The 16,933-nt window shown below is 50.8% G+C and overlaps 1 protein-coding gene across 4 annotated transcripts in view; it reads right to left on the bottom strand.

Moving 5' to 3' along the window:
• LOC147099646 (epsin-2-like) overlaps positions 1 to 16,647 on the bottom strand; it is a 43,051-nt gene extending 26,404 nt beyond the window's left edge. For 2 of the 4 annotated variants that reach the window (XM_085969001.1, XM_085969004.1), the window contains exons 1-5: positions 16,589 to 16,647; positions 9,022 to 9,562; positions 2,177 to 2,413; positions 1,230 to 1,342; positions 432 to 497 (exon numbers count right to left, since the gene is read on the bottom strand). In XM_085969001.1, the coding sequence (XP_085825127.1) occupies positions 432 to 497; positions 1,230 to 1,342; positions 2,177 to 2,413; positions 9,022 to 9,379 (774 nt within the window). In that variant the 5' untranslated portion in view covers positions 9,380 to 9,562; positions 16,589 to 16,647. Of the gene's footprint in view, positions 1 to 431; positions 498 to 1,229; positions 1,343 to 2,176; positions 2,414 to 9,021; positions 9,563 to 11,755; positions 12,524 to 16,567 lie in introns of those variants that run through there. The other 2 variants (XM_085969003.1, XM_085969002.1) reach the window with 2 other exon arrangements.
• Between the last annotated feature and the right edge of the window lie 286 nt (positions 16,648 to 16,933).

Genomic DNA, 16,933 nt, shown 5'->3' with positions numbered 1-16,933 from the left:
TTATTAAGCAGAATAAACAGGAGCGGGAGCCTTTCCACTGCAGAGTACAGCCTCAACAAGCTAACGACAAGAAACGGCATATAGCCGATCTCCTGACACTGCCCATCTTAAGTTGGATAATGCAGAGTTTTATACCCATACAATGCATTATCCTGTTCTTGAGGTGCAGCCGTGTTTAAGATGACCTTTCTCCTTAAAGGTCATAAATTATACTAATTAATATAGTTAAGTGACTGCAGGCTGTGGTTAATGGTCGTTTGGTGTTGGGACCCCAGAGATTAGAATATGCTGGTCAGTTTTAGATTGCAGCTCAGAAGCGTTCAAAAAAAAGCATTTAAGATCAGTGTGCATCTAGAGCAAAGTGCAACGTCTGTACTTATTTAGACTTAACATACACATTCTGCCCCGTTGTCAGTACTAAACGATCCTACCTGTGCCCCCAGGGTCATCACAGTGTTCCTTGGCTGGCTGCCAGCTGTGGTGGCGCATTTGAAAATCTATATGGGCAAGGAAGGAAACACCAAGAATGTCACTGAACATTATACACCGTAACAAACTCGTACAGGCCCCTCTACTGGAGCCTGTGCATCCCAGGAAAGAGCCCAATTACCCAGCGTAGTGTAATGTGTACGTAAACATAGAAGATAGGAGCAGGAGTAGGCCATTCGGCCCCTCGAGCCTGCTCCGCCATTTAATGAGATCATGGCTGATCATCCAAACTCAGTACCCTGTCCCTGCTTTCTCCCCATACTCCTTGATCCCTTTAGCCTTAAGAAATATATCCAACTCCTCCTACTGGGACACAGGGGAAAAAACAAATCAAGCGGTCTCGCAGGAGAGATTAACCAAAAATAATTTTTCCAATCAGAAATGTTTTTTCACCCCAAACACTTCCAAGTGATCGAAATCACCCATAGCAATTTAAACAGTGCATTATAATAGATCACTGCAAAATAAATGGCTTCAGCATCTGGGAATATTTAATCAGGGTCACTCCATGGTAGGAAAAAGCTCATTTATGATAAAGGAGCTTCGAGGACTACCCCCCACCCTGGTGTCACGAATCCACTCTAGACTGCACCCACCCACCCCCCCCCCATAGTCTACTCACTACCTTGTCACATTATCAATGAATTGGGAGCAGTGCAGGAAACAAACCTGAACCTGGACTGCCAGCTACCTGGGATCCCCCAGTGTTTGTTTGCCCAGCCCTAGCACCACCTGGGTACCTGTTCAGCCTCTTCCCGGCTCATGGCCAGCGCCAGCTGGAGCTGCAGCTCCTCTTCGCCGCTGGTCTGGGGCCGCGTCTGCTCCAGCTCGGAGGAGATCTTCGGGGAGGTTGCTGTGGACACAGGAACGCGCGTCACTGCGAGGCCAGTCCAGTCTCTCGCTCTGTGTTAGGTTACGCTACCCGAGATATTACTAATGCTTCCCACCTGTGATTACAGGGCACTGCAGCATTTCGATAATGTACAAAGACTGCAATAGATTAAAGCACCCTCAACCAATGTCCCCTGCAAGCTGTGCTTTGTTCTGCACGGCCTAATTCTTGTAATGCGTGGCCCCTTTCAATTTCTGCTCATGCGCGGTATTTACAATGTAAAAGCCGGTGAGCGGCCTGCGCGGGATCTCGCAGACTACTGCACGGCTGCCCTTAGCAGGAACATTGCCCGCAACCCTTCTATACTTCAGGGAATACAAGCCAAGTTAATGCAACCTATCCTCATGAATTTAACCCTTCAAACCCTGGTGAATCTGCGCTGTACCCTCTCCAAGGCCAATAAATCAATACTCATATTCGCACGGCGTGTGCATGTGAACTTTAACCTTTTGGTAAGTTTGCTGGGGAGAGGAAAAGCAGAATGCCTTTCGGTTGTTGCGAGTGCTTTACTTCCTTGGTTACTGTATGGTGGTAGGTGTTTGTTAATAACTATACACGTGTAAAGTACGTTTACCCGTATTGTGAGAGTGAGTGTGAGGCGCATGCGTCTGAAACGTGGTCGCCATAGTCACACATGGGGCTAGTCAGCGATTTCTACTGGACAACGGTGTGCCAGAAGGAAGTGAATTCAAATACTATTGGTTAGGCCAGAGAGGAAGTTTCAAAATTCAGCCTGTGAGGTCACACACACACACGCGGGGGGACACACACACAAAGTGCAACTTGGACACTTACAGCCGTGGTAGGAAGCGGGCGACCCACCCACTTTGCCACACTCATCTGACTGGCTGGTGGACAGGTTTGGGTGGCTGGAGCCACGCCCGAACATGATCTGGTTGTTGCTGCCCACGGCGGTGGTCACACTCGACATCCGTTCTTTCGTCTTCAGTGCGTGACTGCGCTCGACCCGAAGCCGCTCGTCGTCCTTCAGGAGCGCGATGAGCTGCTTCGATTTCTCCCGCACGTTGATGCCTGGGTTTGGAGAGAGTCGACTGCAAACGGTTACAGCTGCGCTCCACGTCACCTCGGTGCAGTTTAACAAAAAGTCAGCAGCCCTCAACATGAAACCACCATCCCATCAATGTAACACGAGGTAAGCCAGTGCTTCCTGCAACTTGCACCGCCTCAGGAGTCTGTTCGAAGACAGTTTAAAAAAGCAGCTCTCTGTCAGCTGGAACAGAGTACAGGAAGCATGTACAGCTACGAGCATCTGAATGGGACCAGCAGTTGCATCTCGCCTCACCGCATTAGTGTCAGTTGGGCATGTTCACCTCTAAATGAAAAGGTTACACATTCAAGCTTCGCCTCGCTTCAGCCAACAAGCTAGGCTGAAAGTTCCGCAGCGTCAGAGGGGCTGCCCTTTGGCTGAAGCATTAAACCGAGAGCCGCGCCTGCCCGCTCGGCTGGAGGTAAAAGATCCCGTGGCCTGAGTGGAAGAGCAGGGCGTTCTCCCAGTGTCCTGGCCACCATCCAACACCGAGAGCACATTAACTGCTCACTCATCTCAAGGCTGTGTAAATTTAAAGGGTGGCAAGCATTTGGAATCAAAGGCATTAGAGGAATTTAAATGCAGTTAGATGCTAGTGAGCTGAGAGTCGGGCTGAACGGCCAGAGAATCACCCGCTCCCGCATCGTTACCTCTGGTGTCCCCCAAGGATCTATCCTTGACCCCCTCCTATTTCTCATCTACATGCTGCCCCTCGGTGACATCATCCGAAAACACAGTCAGTGTCCACATGTACGCTGGCGACACCCAGCTCTACCTCACCACCACTTCTCTCGAACCCTCCACTGTCTCTAAATTGTCAGACTGCTTCACCGACATCCAGCACTGGATGAGCAGAAATTTCCTCCAACTAAATATTGGGAAGATCGAAGCCGTTGTCTTCGGTCCCCGCCATAAACCCTGTTCCCTAACCACCGACTCCCTCCCTCTCCCTGGCAACTGTCTGAGGCTGAATCACACTGTTCGCAACTTTGGTGTCGTGTTTGACTCCGAGATGAGCTTCCGACTACACGTCCACGGCATCTCCAAGACCGCCTACTGCCATCTCCGTAACATCGCCCGACTCCGCCCCTGCCTCAGCTCATCTGCTGCTGAAACCCTCATCCATGCCCGTGTTACCTCTAGACTTGACGATTCCAACGCACTCCTGGCTGGCCTCCCGTGTCCCACCCTACCTAAACCTGAGGTCATCCGAAACTCGGCTGCCCGTGTCCTAACTCGCACCAAGTTCCGTTCACCCATCACCCCTGTGCTCGCTGACCTACATTGGCTCCCAGTTAAGCAACGCCTTGATTTCAAAATTCTCATCCTTGTTTTCAAATCCCTCCACGGCCTCGCCCCTCCCTATCTCTGTAATCTCCTCCAGCGCCCCCCCACCCCGCCCCCCTCCCCAGATCTCTGTGCTCCTCCAATTCTGGCCTCATTTGGTCACCTCCCCCAATATCTTCTTATGACAGGAAACACTGTCTGGGCTTGGGACAAGAAACACAACCACTTGTGCAAGGTACTGGGAGAACAGCCAGAACCTGTGGAAACATACCCCAGTAAGAAAGAGAGCTCAGCAGATGGGGGAAAAGGAGAAAGTTAAAATCTGGTGTGCAATCTCAGCAGCAATGACTTGCAACAGTCTGAATCAGGCCCCTGAAAGTCCACAGACCAATACCCAGCTGAATTTAATACAACGAAGACCCTCAGCTTTAGCCGATCGCAGGACAGGGGGTGGAATGGGGAGAAATATCCATTGTACCAATGAATTCAGAAGGAGCAGTGAAAATGTGGCGACTGATTCGTTCAGCTTAGTGACTAACACTTGCAAGCTGTCGAAATACTAAAATGGATGGTGAAGTCTCTACTACATGGTGTGAAATCTTCCACTTTCTGACAGGTGCTTTTAATGTGCCAAAAAACCGACTCGCTATCAACTACACACAACAGATTATAAAGGCAGCGTCGAATCCAGGATAGTGTCAGAAACCAGTTTTCACCCACCATCTGAAATCCTCAAGGTTTAATAGGTTGAAAGTCACTCCTACTCTTTCTGATCCACTTCCTTCGCCCCACCATTGGCGGCCGTGCCTTCAGCCGTCTAGGCTCCCTAAATCTCTCCATCCCTCTCCTCCTTTAAGATGCTCCTTAAAACCGACCTCTTTAACCAAGCCTTTAAGTTACCTGTCCTAATAGTTCAGTCGTTGGCTCAGTGTCAATTTTTCTTTAATTACACTCCTGTGAAGCACCTTGGGCTGTTTTAAGATGTTAACGGAGTGATCTAAATGCAAGTGGTTGATGATTAATTGCCCTACCATCTTTAGACTCCTTCCTTCCCTGCCACCCAGCCTCCCCCAATCCAACCAACCAACAGCCTTTAATTTGGCATTAATTGGCAATGGCACAGGATGGCCGCTGCAGTGGGGGGCAGTGGGACATGGTGGGTGCCCATTAAAGAAAGATAGAAAGAAAGACTTCTATTTCACCAGCGTCTTTCACGACCACCGGACGTCCCAAAGCGCTTTACAGCCAATGAAGTACTTTTTGAAGTGTAGTCACTGTTGTAATGTAGGAAACGCTGCAGCCAATTTGCGCACAGCAAGCTCCCACAAACAGCAAGGTGATAAATGATCAGATCATCTGTTTTAGTGATGTTGATTGAGGGATAAATATTGGCCCCAGGACACAGGGGAGAACTCCCCTGCTCTTCTTCGAAATAGTGCCACGGGATCTTTTACGTCCAGCTGAGGGGAGCAGATGGGGCCTCGGTTTAACATCTCATCCGAAAGCAGACAGGACAGCACTCCCTCAGTACTACACTGAAGTGTCAGCCTAGAGTGGGACTTGAACCCACAACCTCCTAACTCAGAGCCGAGAGCGCTGCCCACTGAGCCACGATGACACTCGCGCCCCGGACGTGTTCCCAGGCTTCTGCCATAAGCTGTTCAATAGCCACTCGTTCGGTGGTGCGTCAGAAAGACTCACCTGCAGGTCCCCGGACACCGCATCTCTATGTGAAAGCAACCCGGGTACGCAGGGGAACAATTACAAACAAGAGCAAACACTCTCCCAATAGCCCAGCGGTTTAAAGGCATTATCCACAAAGTCACACAAAGCATTGAGACAAGAGCACACAGTGCCCAGTCTGGGCCGGGTCAGCTGGTATAGTTTGGGGGGCACTACAATCGTCCGTAGACGGGGATGAGAGCAGTTGGGGTGTCACTCCGATTGTTATTCAGCGACCACTACTAGGAAGTGAACCAGTTCACTGGGAGCAAGGCTGGATCGGGATCTGCTGTTTTGCCTTCCGCAGCTAAATATCCCAGACCGTCCCTGTCTGGACTCCGGTGTGAAGAATGACTCCCGAGGGAGATGGTGGAAGCAGTAAGTACCGATGCAAATGAGGCAGGTTTCTCTCAGAAAATAACATTTTGGAACACAGTCTAGAAGTAATGAGAGACATGGCGTGTGGTGAGTGTAGCGTGCTGGGGAGGAACGGGTGACTTGTTCCCAAAGCTCTCCACCGTGGGGGGGTTTTCCTCGCCTCGTGTCGGGGTCTGTTGTAGACTCACTGATCGAGATTGATCGCTGTGATTGGTCAACAACCCCATTGTCGTTGTATCATTAAAAAAATACATTTCTACAGCACCCTTCATAACCTTTGTACGTCCCAAAGCGCTTTACATCCAATGAAGTACTTTTTGGAAGTGTAGTCACTGTTGTAATGTAGGAAACGCAGCAGCCAAATTGCGCACAGCAAGCTCCCACAAACAGCAGTATGATAATTACCAGATAATCTGTTTTAGTGATGTTGATTGAGGGATAAATATTGGCCCCAGGACACCGGGGAGGATTTCCCTGCTCTTCTTCAAAATAGTGCCACGGGATCTTTTACATTCACTCGAGAGTCTACAGAGTCTCGGTTTAACATCTCATCCGAAAGACGGCATCTCCGACAGTGCGGTGCTCCCTCAGTACTGCCCCTCAGACAGTGCGGCGCCCCCTCAGTACTGCCTCTCCGACAGTGCGGCGCCCCCTCAGTACTGCCCCTCCGACAGTGCGGCGCTCCCTCAGCACTGCCCCTCCGACAGTGCGGCGCTCCCTCAGTACTGCCCCTCCGACAGTGCGGCGCTCCCTCAGTACTGCCCCTCCGACAGTGCGGCGCTCCCTCAGTACTGCCCCTCCCACAGTGCGGCGCTCCCTCAGTGCTGCCCCTCCGACAGTGCGGCGCTCCCTCAGTACTGCCCCTCCCACAGTGTGGCGCTCCCTCAGTACTGCCCCTCCGACAGTGCGGCGCTCCCTCAGTACTGCACTGGGAGTGTCAGCCTTGATTTTTGTGGTCAAGTCTCTGGAGTGGGAATTAAACCCACAACCTTCTGACTCAGACGAGAGTGAATGGTAGAAAGCAAACTAGACCTTGGACTTTTTTTCAATCTCGCAATTCCCATATTCAATCCTCAATTGATTCAGAAACAGGTACTGCGCTGCCAATTACATCTCCTTTCCCTTCTCCCCAGCTCCCACCCAAGAAACTCCGTTATTTTTCCACTTTTTCATTTAACGGGTGAAATACTGCTGGGAGTGAATTATGATTTTTTTTTTAAAAGCACCAGCAAGTTCCACAAAGTGCGGAGAGAGCAGCAGCTCAGTATTAACAGTTCCTCCACAGAGCTGTGGTCACTGGCTTGACTCCCACCACCGACACCTCACAGCCACAATGATCAGGCTCGCTCTAGCCACCAGAAGGTGGATCGGCGCCCGTGTTATTTAAAGGTCGTGCACTTGGGATCTTTTAATAGCAGGCAGGCAAAGCAGTTCCAGGAACAGAGTCTGCGCCTAGTTATTTCAAAAAGGAGCTTTCAGCGCCAACTTGAATCGATCAAAATCGATCTGAAACACCCACCTCAGAGCAGCAAATTTAAGGCTTCATCCGAGAGCCTGATCTAAGCGAGGCCGGGCACAGGTTAAGGAAATGTAAACTCATATTCTCTTCTATGCCCGCCTCCCTACTTCTCCCCGCCTCCCCAACAATGCCAACCCACTGGGGTACTGCGCTGTGAGCACCAGCAGCCTTCTGGGCACCTGCACGCCTTCAGAGAGCGTTGTGGAGGTTATCACAACCAAGGTGGTGACATCCTTATCCAGACACGCACACATTACAACAAGGGGTCACGAGACAACACTCCGCCACACAAAGCTGGATTTTCCTTGCTCCAGCCCAGAAATAGTGAGGCCAATGGCAGTACCTCTGTCAGCTGACGCAGCTCAAACAGGGGATCCCACCTGGGTCCATCCGGTCAGCTGTGGCTCACTGGGTAGCACCCTTGCCTCTGAGTCAGGAGGTTGTGGGTTCAAGTCCCACTTCAGAGACTTGAACACAAACATCTAGGCTGACACTCCCAGCACGGTACTGAGGGAGCGCCGCACTGTCGGAGGGGCGGTGCTGAGGGAGCGCCGCACTGCCGGAGGGGCGGCGCCGAGCGAGCGCCGCACTGCCGGAGGGGCGGCGCCGAGCGAGCGCCGCACTGCCGGAGGGGCGGCGCCGAGCGAGCGCCGCACTGCCGGAGGGGCGGCGCCGAGCGAGCGCCGCACTGCCGGAGGGGCGGCGCCGAGCGAGCGCCGCACTGCCGGAGGGGCGGCGCCGAGCGAGCGCCGCACTGCCGGAGGGGCGGCGCCGAGCGAGCGCCGCACTGCCGGAGGGGCGGCGCCGAGCGAGCGCCGCACTGCCGGAGGGGCGGCGCCGAGCGAGCGCCGCACTGCCGGAGGGGCGGCGCCGAGCGAGCGCCGCACTGCCGGAGGGGCGGCGCCGAGCAAGCGCCGCGCGAGTGCCGGAGGGCCGGTAATGAGGGAGCGCCGCACTGCCGGAGGGGCGGTAATGAGGGAGCGCCGCACTGCCGGAGGGGCGGTAATGAGGGAGCGCCGCACTGCCGGAGGGGCGGTAATGAGGGAGCGCCGCACTGCCGGAGGGGCGGTAATGAGGGAGCGCCGCACTGCCGGAGGGGCGGTACTGAGGGAGCGCTGCACTGTCGGAGGGGCGGTACTGAGGGAGCGCCGCACTGTCGGAGGGGCGGTACTGAGGGAGCGCCGTACTGTCGGAGGGGCGGTACTGAGGGAGCGCCGCACTGTCGGAGGGGCGGTACTGAGAGAATGCCGCACTGTCGGAGGGGCCGTCTTTCAGATGAGACGTTAAACCGAGGCCATGTCTGCTCTCTCGGGTGGACATGAACGATCCCATGGCACTATTGGAAGAGGAGCAGGGGAGTTCTCCCCAGTGTCCTGGCCAATATTTATCCCTCAACCAACATTACAGAAAAAAATTATCTGGTCATTGTCACATTGCGGTTTGTGGGAGCTTGCTGTGTGCAAAATCGGCTGCCCCATTTCCTAGATCACAACAGTAACTGCACTTCAAAAAGTACTTCATTGGCTGTAAAGCACTTTGGTACGTCCGTTGATCTTGAAAAGCGCTATAGAAAGGCAAGATTTTCTTTCTTTGGCCTGCAAGACTAGGATCCTCACTGGTTGATGCAATTTCCCCCATATTTAAGTGTTTAAAAAATAAAATTACAAATAGGAGAGATTTAATTACCCTGGTCCCTTCCATCTCGATCGATATACTGAAAGTCCTTCAGCGTCTGGATGGCAAAGACGTTTTCCTTGCACTGCTGCGCCACGCGCTCGGAGCCCGTCTTGATCAGGTAGTCCATCAACATCAGAGCCTTGTACACGTGACGCCAGTTCTTCCCGTGGTCGTTGAGTCGCTTCCAGATCATGCTCATGATCTCGGAGAAAGCCACCACGTTGTAGGTCAGGTCGGAAATTTCCGCCATCAGCGAACTCGAGGGGCCCCACGGATCGTTCGACGTGGCCTCCCGCACTTTGATCTCCGCCTCAGAGTAATTGTTCACAATGTTTTTCATCTGTCTCCGAAGAGATGAGGACGTCATGGTGACTGTTTCAGCTTTCTTCCCCCCCCCACCCACCCCCCGCAGGCTCCTTTCAGCAGCGAAGTATTAACACCATTAGCGAGTTCCTCCTTTCAGCCCGAATGAAGCCACATGTTGTCCTAATGGTGCTTATTTGGTAACTTTGCCCAGCCGATAATTCCACCGTTGCCACATATCTACAACCTGGAAAAAGACAATGGAAGTTTGGTCAATGTTTCTGTGAACTTCCCCCTCATTTTTCCAATGCTCCATTCTTCCTCCTCTCTCTATCCTCACTGCATTGATAAAGACTCTTCACACTGTCTCCCACTGCAATTTAGCCTCTCCCAGGACCTTAAAACGGTGCAAACCCCAAGCCTCCAATCTTCCGTTGCTCCCAAAACCTACATGCATTTAAAACCAACCTTCGCATTACCCAATACAGGAAACTCTTTCTTACCCAGCACCGACGGGACCGGCGTGGTGCCGGTTTATCAAAAAGTCCGGATTACAGAGAGGTATAGTAAAAGGTAGGAGAGCTCCCTACACAGCAACAAATCCAGGCTTCCCTGTTGCTTAGCAACAAGCACAGGAACCCCGGCCACAGACCAAGCGTCCCTGTTGCTTAGCAACATGTGCAGGAACCCCGGTTACACAGCCAACAGATCCAGGAACGGCCACTAATATGAAGTAAAACTTACCTGAACCTACTCCTGAATTTTGCCGGTTAACAGAGATTTCCGGTTATTTAGGTGCTGGTAAATCAAGTTTCCTGTATATTGATTGATTTCTGCTTTTAACCCTCAGCTGTGTCCTGCGCTATGAGCCTTGGCCCTTCACCTAGGCTTTTCAGTTAGAAAAAAAAAGGGGGCAGAAGTCTGAATGTACTCGGAAACGAGTGACGGGCTACAGCACTGCTTATAGGGCTCACTGCTCATGGCTGAAGTGTTTACTCCTGTGTCGCATTCGTGGCCCACCCTCCGAGGTGACAGAACAAGCAAGGCATAAAATGAACACAGAAGTTAGAAAGCATCTCATTTCCTTCCTCGAGACAAAATATCTCCATTTTGTTTGGAATACATTAAATTTGGTACGGGGGTGAAAGCTTCATAGAAAACTCCTGTCGGCGGTGCTGCGATGGGGCTTTTCAATGTTATAAGGCGTCACGCTGTGTGACACAAAACAGCTACGCTTTTTTTTTTAAAGTGTGAACTAAAAAAATTACATATTTCACAATATTATTAAATGTATCCATTGAATTGTCGTTTGGTGCATTTATTAACGTTTTACTTGAAGGCCTCAGCTTCGCCTGGGCTAGGCAAATTTATTCTACCCACAGTGACCTCAGCCCTCACTTCCACCTTCTGAATAGCTGCAGCTCATCGCAGCGACGTAAAGACTGAGCCACGCCATCAAAATCTAAACCTCAATTCTTGCAGTTAGGGTTGTGCACACTCGCCTCGCTCTCCAGCGCCTACAAAAGAACCTTTAAAAAATGTATCTTTCAGCTCACCCCCCAAAAAAATACCAGTTCCACAATGTCTATGAATTTGTAATGGACCCGTCAGTCAAAAAGGCGAAGATTCTCTCCTGCAGTCTGATCTCGAAATGAACCCACCATTCGTTAGGAGCACAAATGCATCTTCTGGCCTCAAAATGCGGTGACCTACATTCCATATTACATGGTACAACATTCTGGCTTCACATCTGCCTTACCACGAGCAGCGCCACAGGTCATTATTTTGAGATGCCAAGTCTGGCGTGCATCTGTCACAATACTTGAAAAGGAAACATTTGCAGGGCTATGGGAGGAAGGGTAAGGGGAGCTCTTTCGAAGACCCGGCACAGACACAAAGGGCCGAATGGCCTCCTCCTGTGCTGCATCATTCTACGAACACAGCTGTAAACCAACAAAAAAAAAACAAACAGTGCCTGGTCAGGAGCCGAAAATTTACAAGCAGCTTACAAATGCCTTCCGATGTAATCTCAGCAATTTACCAGTAACAATAATTACCTGGACTAGAAGCAAGGCACAGAACCCAAATCCGGCACCGAACCCAAATCCGGCACCTTCAGCATAAGCCTGTCCCAGCAAGGACAGCGTCACTTTGTGACTCATTCACCGAGCCAAAAATGCTCTGTGACAGCAGATGGGATCTTTGTACCAAGATGGTGCACATATGGTGAGCTTTGCTGCCAACTTTAGTCTCTTAAAGAGGTACAAGCTCCAAGAAGTGAGACTCATTTTGCAAACCTTCTACGCACAGCTGTTTTTCTTTTAAAGTAAATCATTTTGCAAACACTAATTCCGTTTTTGCCTGGACACTCGTTTCGATCGGACTCCAGGCTCCGTAAGTCAGAACCCAGCATTTACACCACTAACTCCAGCTCTCTTACCCGAGTCGCAAGATCGTATGTACACAATAAACTGGGGCTACCAGTCTGCTGTAGAGGTGAGCAAGCTAGCTCATCGGCATTGGTCCCCCGGAATCAGATCTAAACAAGCACCAGCATAAAAGAGGATCAAGACAAAGAAAAGAACAATTTTTATACAAAAGCAGTAAAAACTGAGAGTCAAGTTCAGAGTTGCCATGAAATATAGTCAACACAAGCCTTGGAATGAGATCAATGCAGTTTCAATTGGTGCAAAATTCATTGCTTTAATTACAATAATTTCACGGGATACACTTCAAATAAACCCAACAGCGACTTAGAGGCTGCAATATAATCACAGGGTTCAAAACAAAAATACTACCCAATGCTCAGTTGGCAATGGCACGATATAGCTGAACTGTACAGGATAGACTGTCCTAGATCCTGATCGAAGCACTAAGCTAATCCCCGTACCCTTGGGTTTAAGGAGGAGAAAAACAAAAGTTTCCGCAGGGGATCTTTCCGATTCGAAGGGACGAGAGGGATATGGGGATAGTGCGGGAAGGTGGAGTTGAGGTAGAAGATCAGCCTTGATCTTATTGAATGACCGAGCAGGCTCGAAGGGCCGAATGGCCTACTCCTGCTCCTATTTCTTATCTTACGATCGATCCCCATTGCTGACTGCTATCCACCAACGCCTGCTGTGAAGTGCCCGTGGGCTAGCATCAGGCATGAATAGGACAGAGCTCAGCTATGATGCCGTCTGTAGTTGAATAGGCCAATGACAATCAGCATCTCATAGATACATAGATACATAGAAGATAGGAGCAGGAGTAGGCCATTCGGCCCTTCGTGCCTGCTCCGCCATTCGATGAGATCATGGCTGATCCTTTAATTCAGTATCCCGTCCCCGCCTTCTCTCCGTAACCCTTAACCCCTTTTGCCCGTAGAAATATATCTAATTCCCTCTTAAATATATTTAATGAGCTGGCGTACACTGCCCTCTGTGGCAATGAGTTCCACAGGTTCACCACTCTCTGAGTGAAGAAATTCCCCCTCATCTCTGTCCTAAATGGTTTAGCCCTTACCCTTATCTCGGCTCATTCATAGCAGCCTATGCCAAGCGAAGCATATCCCAGCAAAGGTCACGATCTTCAGATGAACTGGGGAGGAATTAGCAACAAAAAAGTTGTCAACACTATTCACACAGCCGAACTGAATTATAGTCTTATAATGCTCTCCAGTCTCTAGGATTCTTTACATACTATACTAACCTAGAAAGTAAACGTGCAATACCGTTAAACTACATTCAGTTAAGATGCAAAAGCAAAATACTGCGGATGCTGGAAATCTGAAGTAAAATCAGAAAATGCCGGGAATACTCAGCAGGTCAGGCAGCGAGAGAGAGAGAGACAGAGAGAGAGAGCGAGAGAGAGAGAGAGAGAGAGAGAGAGAGAGAGAGAGAGACAGAGAGAGAGAGAGAGAGAGAGAGAGAGAGAGAGACAGAGAGAGAGAGAGACAGAGAGACAGAGAGAGAGTTAACGTTTCAGGTCGATGACCCTTCGTTCTGGAACAGTTCTGACGAAGGGTCATCGACCTGAAACGTTAATTCTGTTTCTCTCTCCACAGATGCTGCCGGACCTGCTGAGTATCTCCAGCATTTTCTGTTTTTATTTCAGTTAAGATGCCATCGCCATGATGCAAAACCCACAAACATGCTGCCCCACCAACGCCACAAGTGGACAGATAATCGAATCGTTTACCTCACCACTGCTTGTGGAAGTTGCTGACCGGGAATTATCTGCATGGTGTTCCTGGAGAGCCACTGCACTCCAATCATTAGCTCATCTCATAAAGCACTTCAAAGCATTTCAACCAAATAAGGAGCCATATAAACGTAAATGTTCCTTTCTATTAACGATCACTCCTTGCACGACCCATTCACAACAAATCGTTCAAACCTACGCCGCCTGCCACTTGGCCACCTCGAATAAATTGCATACAATGTACACACACACACAGCCAGTCCGAAGCTGCTTGCACCCTGCGCTTAACACCACTGGCCCCAGACATGCAGCCAGCAACATCATCCTTTGCTGGGTCACCCGAGCTGCCAGCTCTGACCGATCCAGCAAGTCGACTATGGGAGCATCGCAGAGCAGCTCCAGCGCAGGAGTGAGCGCGACAGTAAAACAGTCTTACGCACACGGACACACTGGACAGGAGTCTAGGTTCGGATCGGTCATGGCCCTGTGGGTAGCGGAGCGGGCCCAGGGGCCGTGTAGCCTGATCCTGCTCCTATTTCGTGTGTCTAATTCTGTTAGATTCAGGAGATGGTTCTGTGATAGTGGTTTGGCGGTTAGGATCAGATCAGCCATGATCTTATGGAATGGCGGAGCAGGCTCGAGGGGCCGATTGGCCTACTCCTGCTCCTATTTCTTATGTTCTTATGTAACCAGAGGACACGGGTTATAGATAATTGGTAAAAGAACCAGAGGGGAGATGAGGAGAAATGTGATTTTCTTACGCAGCGAGTTGTTGTGATCTGGAACGCGCTGCCTGAAAGGGCAGTGGAAACAGATTCAATAATAACTTGCAAAAGGGAATTGGAGAAATACTAGAGGTGTTCAAAATCACGAGGGCAGGTTGAAAAAGCAGTGAACAAAAGCATAGGGGATCCTGGGCTTCATAAAGACATAGAGTACAAAAGCAAGGAAGTTATGATGAACCTTTATAAAACACTGGTTCGGTTTCAACTGGAGTATTGTGTCCAAATCTGTGCACCGCACTTTAGGAAGGATGTGAAGGCCTTAGAGAGGGTGTAGAAAAGATTTACAAGAATGATTCCAGGGATGAGGGACTTCAGTTACGTGGATAGACTGGAGAAGCTGGGGCTGTTCTCCTTAGAGAAGACTGAGAGATTTGATGGAGGTGTTCAAAATCATGCGGGGTCTAGACAGAGTAGATAGAGAGAAACTGATCCCATTGGCGGAAGGGTCGAGAACCAGAGGACACAGATTTAAGGTGATTAGCAGGAGAACCAAAGGTGACATGAGGAAAAACTTTTTTTACGCAGCGAGAAAGAAAGACTTGTATTCCTACAGCACCTTTCACAACCTCGGGACGTCCCAAAGTGCTTTCCAACCAATTAAGTACTTTTTGGAGTGTAGCCACTGTTGTAATGTAGGATATGCGGCAGCCAATTTGCACACAGCAAGCTCCCACATACAGCAATGCGATGATGACCAGATCATCTAGTTTTTGGTGATGCTGGTTGTGATCTGGAACGCGCTGCCTGGAAGGGCGGTGGAAGCAGATTCAACAGTAACTTTCAAAAGGGAATCGGATAAACACTTGAAAATTTGCATGGCTACGGGGAAAGTGGGGCTGGCTGAAGCACTCTTGCAGAGAGCTGGCATGGGCTCAACCGACCTCCTTCCGTGCTGTAACCATTCTAAAGAAAGACAGACTTGCATTTATAACCATTCTATAAATTGAATTTGCTGGGGGGGGGGGGATTGTCAGCCAGGGACTTGCGCAGATAAAGTTAGGCTAACACTCCCAGTGCGGTGCTGAGGGAGTGCTGCACTGTTGGAGGTGCCGTCTTTCAGATGGGACGTTAAACCGAGGATGGACGTAAAAGATCCCACGGCCACTATTTCGAAGAGGAGCAGGGGTGTTATCCCTGGTGTCCTGGGCCAATATTTATCCCTCAAATCAACATCACCAAAACAGTTTATCTGGTCATTATCACATTGCTGACTGTGGGAGAAACATAGCAGATAGGAGCAGGAGTAGGCCATTTGGCCCCTCGAGCCTGCTCCGCCATTTAATGAGATCATGGCTGATCATCCAAGTTCAGTACCCTGTCCCTGCCTTCTCCCCATATCCCTTGATCCCTGTAGCCTTAAGAAATATATCCAACTCCTTCTTGAATATAATTAATGAATTGGCCTCAACAGCCTTCTGTGGTAGAGAATTCCACAGGTTCACCACTCTCTGGGTGAAGAAATTCCTCCTCATCTCTGTCCTAAATGGCTTACCCCTTATCCTTAGACTGTGACCCCTGGATCTGGACTCCCCCGCCATTGGGAACATCCTTCCTGCATCTAGTCTGTCTAGTCCTGTTAGAATTTTATAAGTTTCAATGAGATCCCTTCTCATTCTTCTTGCTTGCTGTGCGCAAATTGGCTGCCGTGATTACCACATTACAACAGTGACCACACCTCAAAAAGTACTTCATTGGCTGTTAAAGCGCTTTGAGATATGCAGTGGTCGTGAAAGGCGCTGGAGAAATGCAAGTCTGTCTTTATTGGCTAGCTCTATCAAAGGGGCTAGCACCGGCACGGTGGGCTGAATGGCCTCCTCCTGGACGATGAGGGCCAGATGTTGAGTGAATTATTCCCCCAGATTGGACCTCGGGGCCCCTTAGATCCAAATCACAGGATTACTGACAGACTTAAGGGGCTTTAACATTGATTTATTCCCCCTTGAAACTCCCCCACAATGATTAGATTGGCAATAAAAACAAATTATGAATTCATTTTAAACCTGGTCTTCCCCGTCAGGTGCAGAAACACGAAGACAAACCAGCACCGTCCCCACACACACGCGGAAGAAAAAGGAAATCAGCGGCCTGGATTTCAGCCGCTGCCCGGCTCCCCCTCGCTCAGGGCGGCCAGGGGGTAGCATGAAAGTCCGAGGCCCCGGACCGCGGCCTACCGGACCTCCCCCGGGTCAAGCACTCGGAAGCCGCGCGTCGAATTCTGAATCAAACCTCCCGGCGGCCGAGCCGGGCCAAGGGCGGATGGCTTGATTTTTTTGTTTGAGATTTACCGGGAGCCGTTCGTCACTCACCGCCTTCCCGCTCCGCTCGGCCCGGCTCTCGGCTCGCCAATCACAGCGCCGCCTCCCCGGTTCCTGCCAATCACAGCTGCCGTCTCTCCGGCCCGCGGGCGGGACCGCGCCCCTCTCCGCCAATCACAGCTGCCGTCTCTCCGGCCCACGGGCGGGACCAGGCCCCTCTCCGCCAATCACAGCTTCCGTCTCTCCGGCCCGCGGGCGGGACCGCGCCCCTCTCCACCAATCACAGCTGCCGTCTCTCCGGCCCGCGGGCGGGACCGCGCCCCTCTCCGCCAATCACAGCTGCGGTCTCCCCGGCCCGCGGGCGGGACCACGTCCCTCTCCGCCAATCACAGTGCC

The sequence above is a fragment of the Somniosus microcephalus genome, chromosome 28 (assembly GCF_052327205.1).
Source record: "Somniosus microcephalus isolate GS21.2 chromosome 28, FLI_Smic_1.0, whole genome shotgun sequence".
NCBI classification, from domain to species: domain Eukaryota; kingdom Metazoa; phylum Chordata; class Chondrichthyes; order Squaliformes; family Somniosidae; genus Somniosus; species Somniosus microcephalus.
This window is presented reverse-complemented; position numbering and strand designations above follow the sequence as displayed.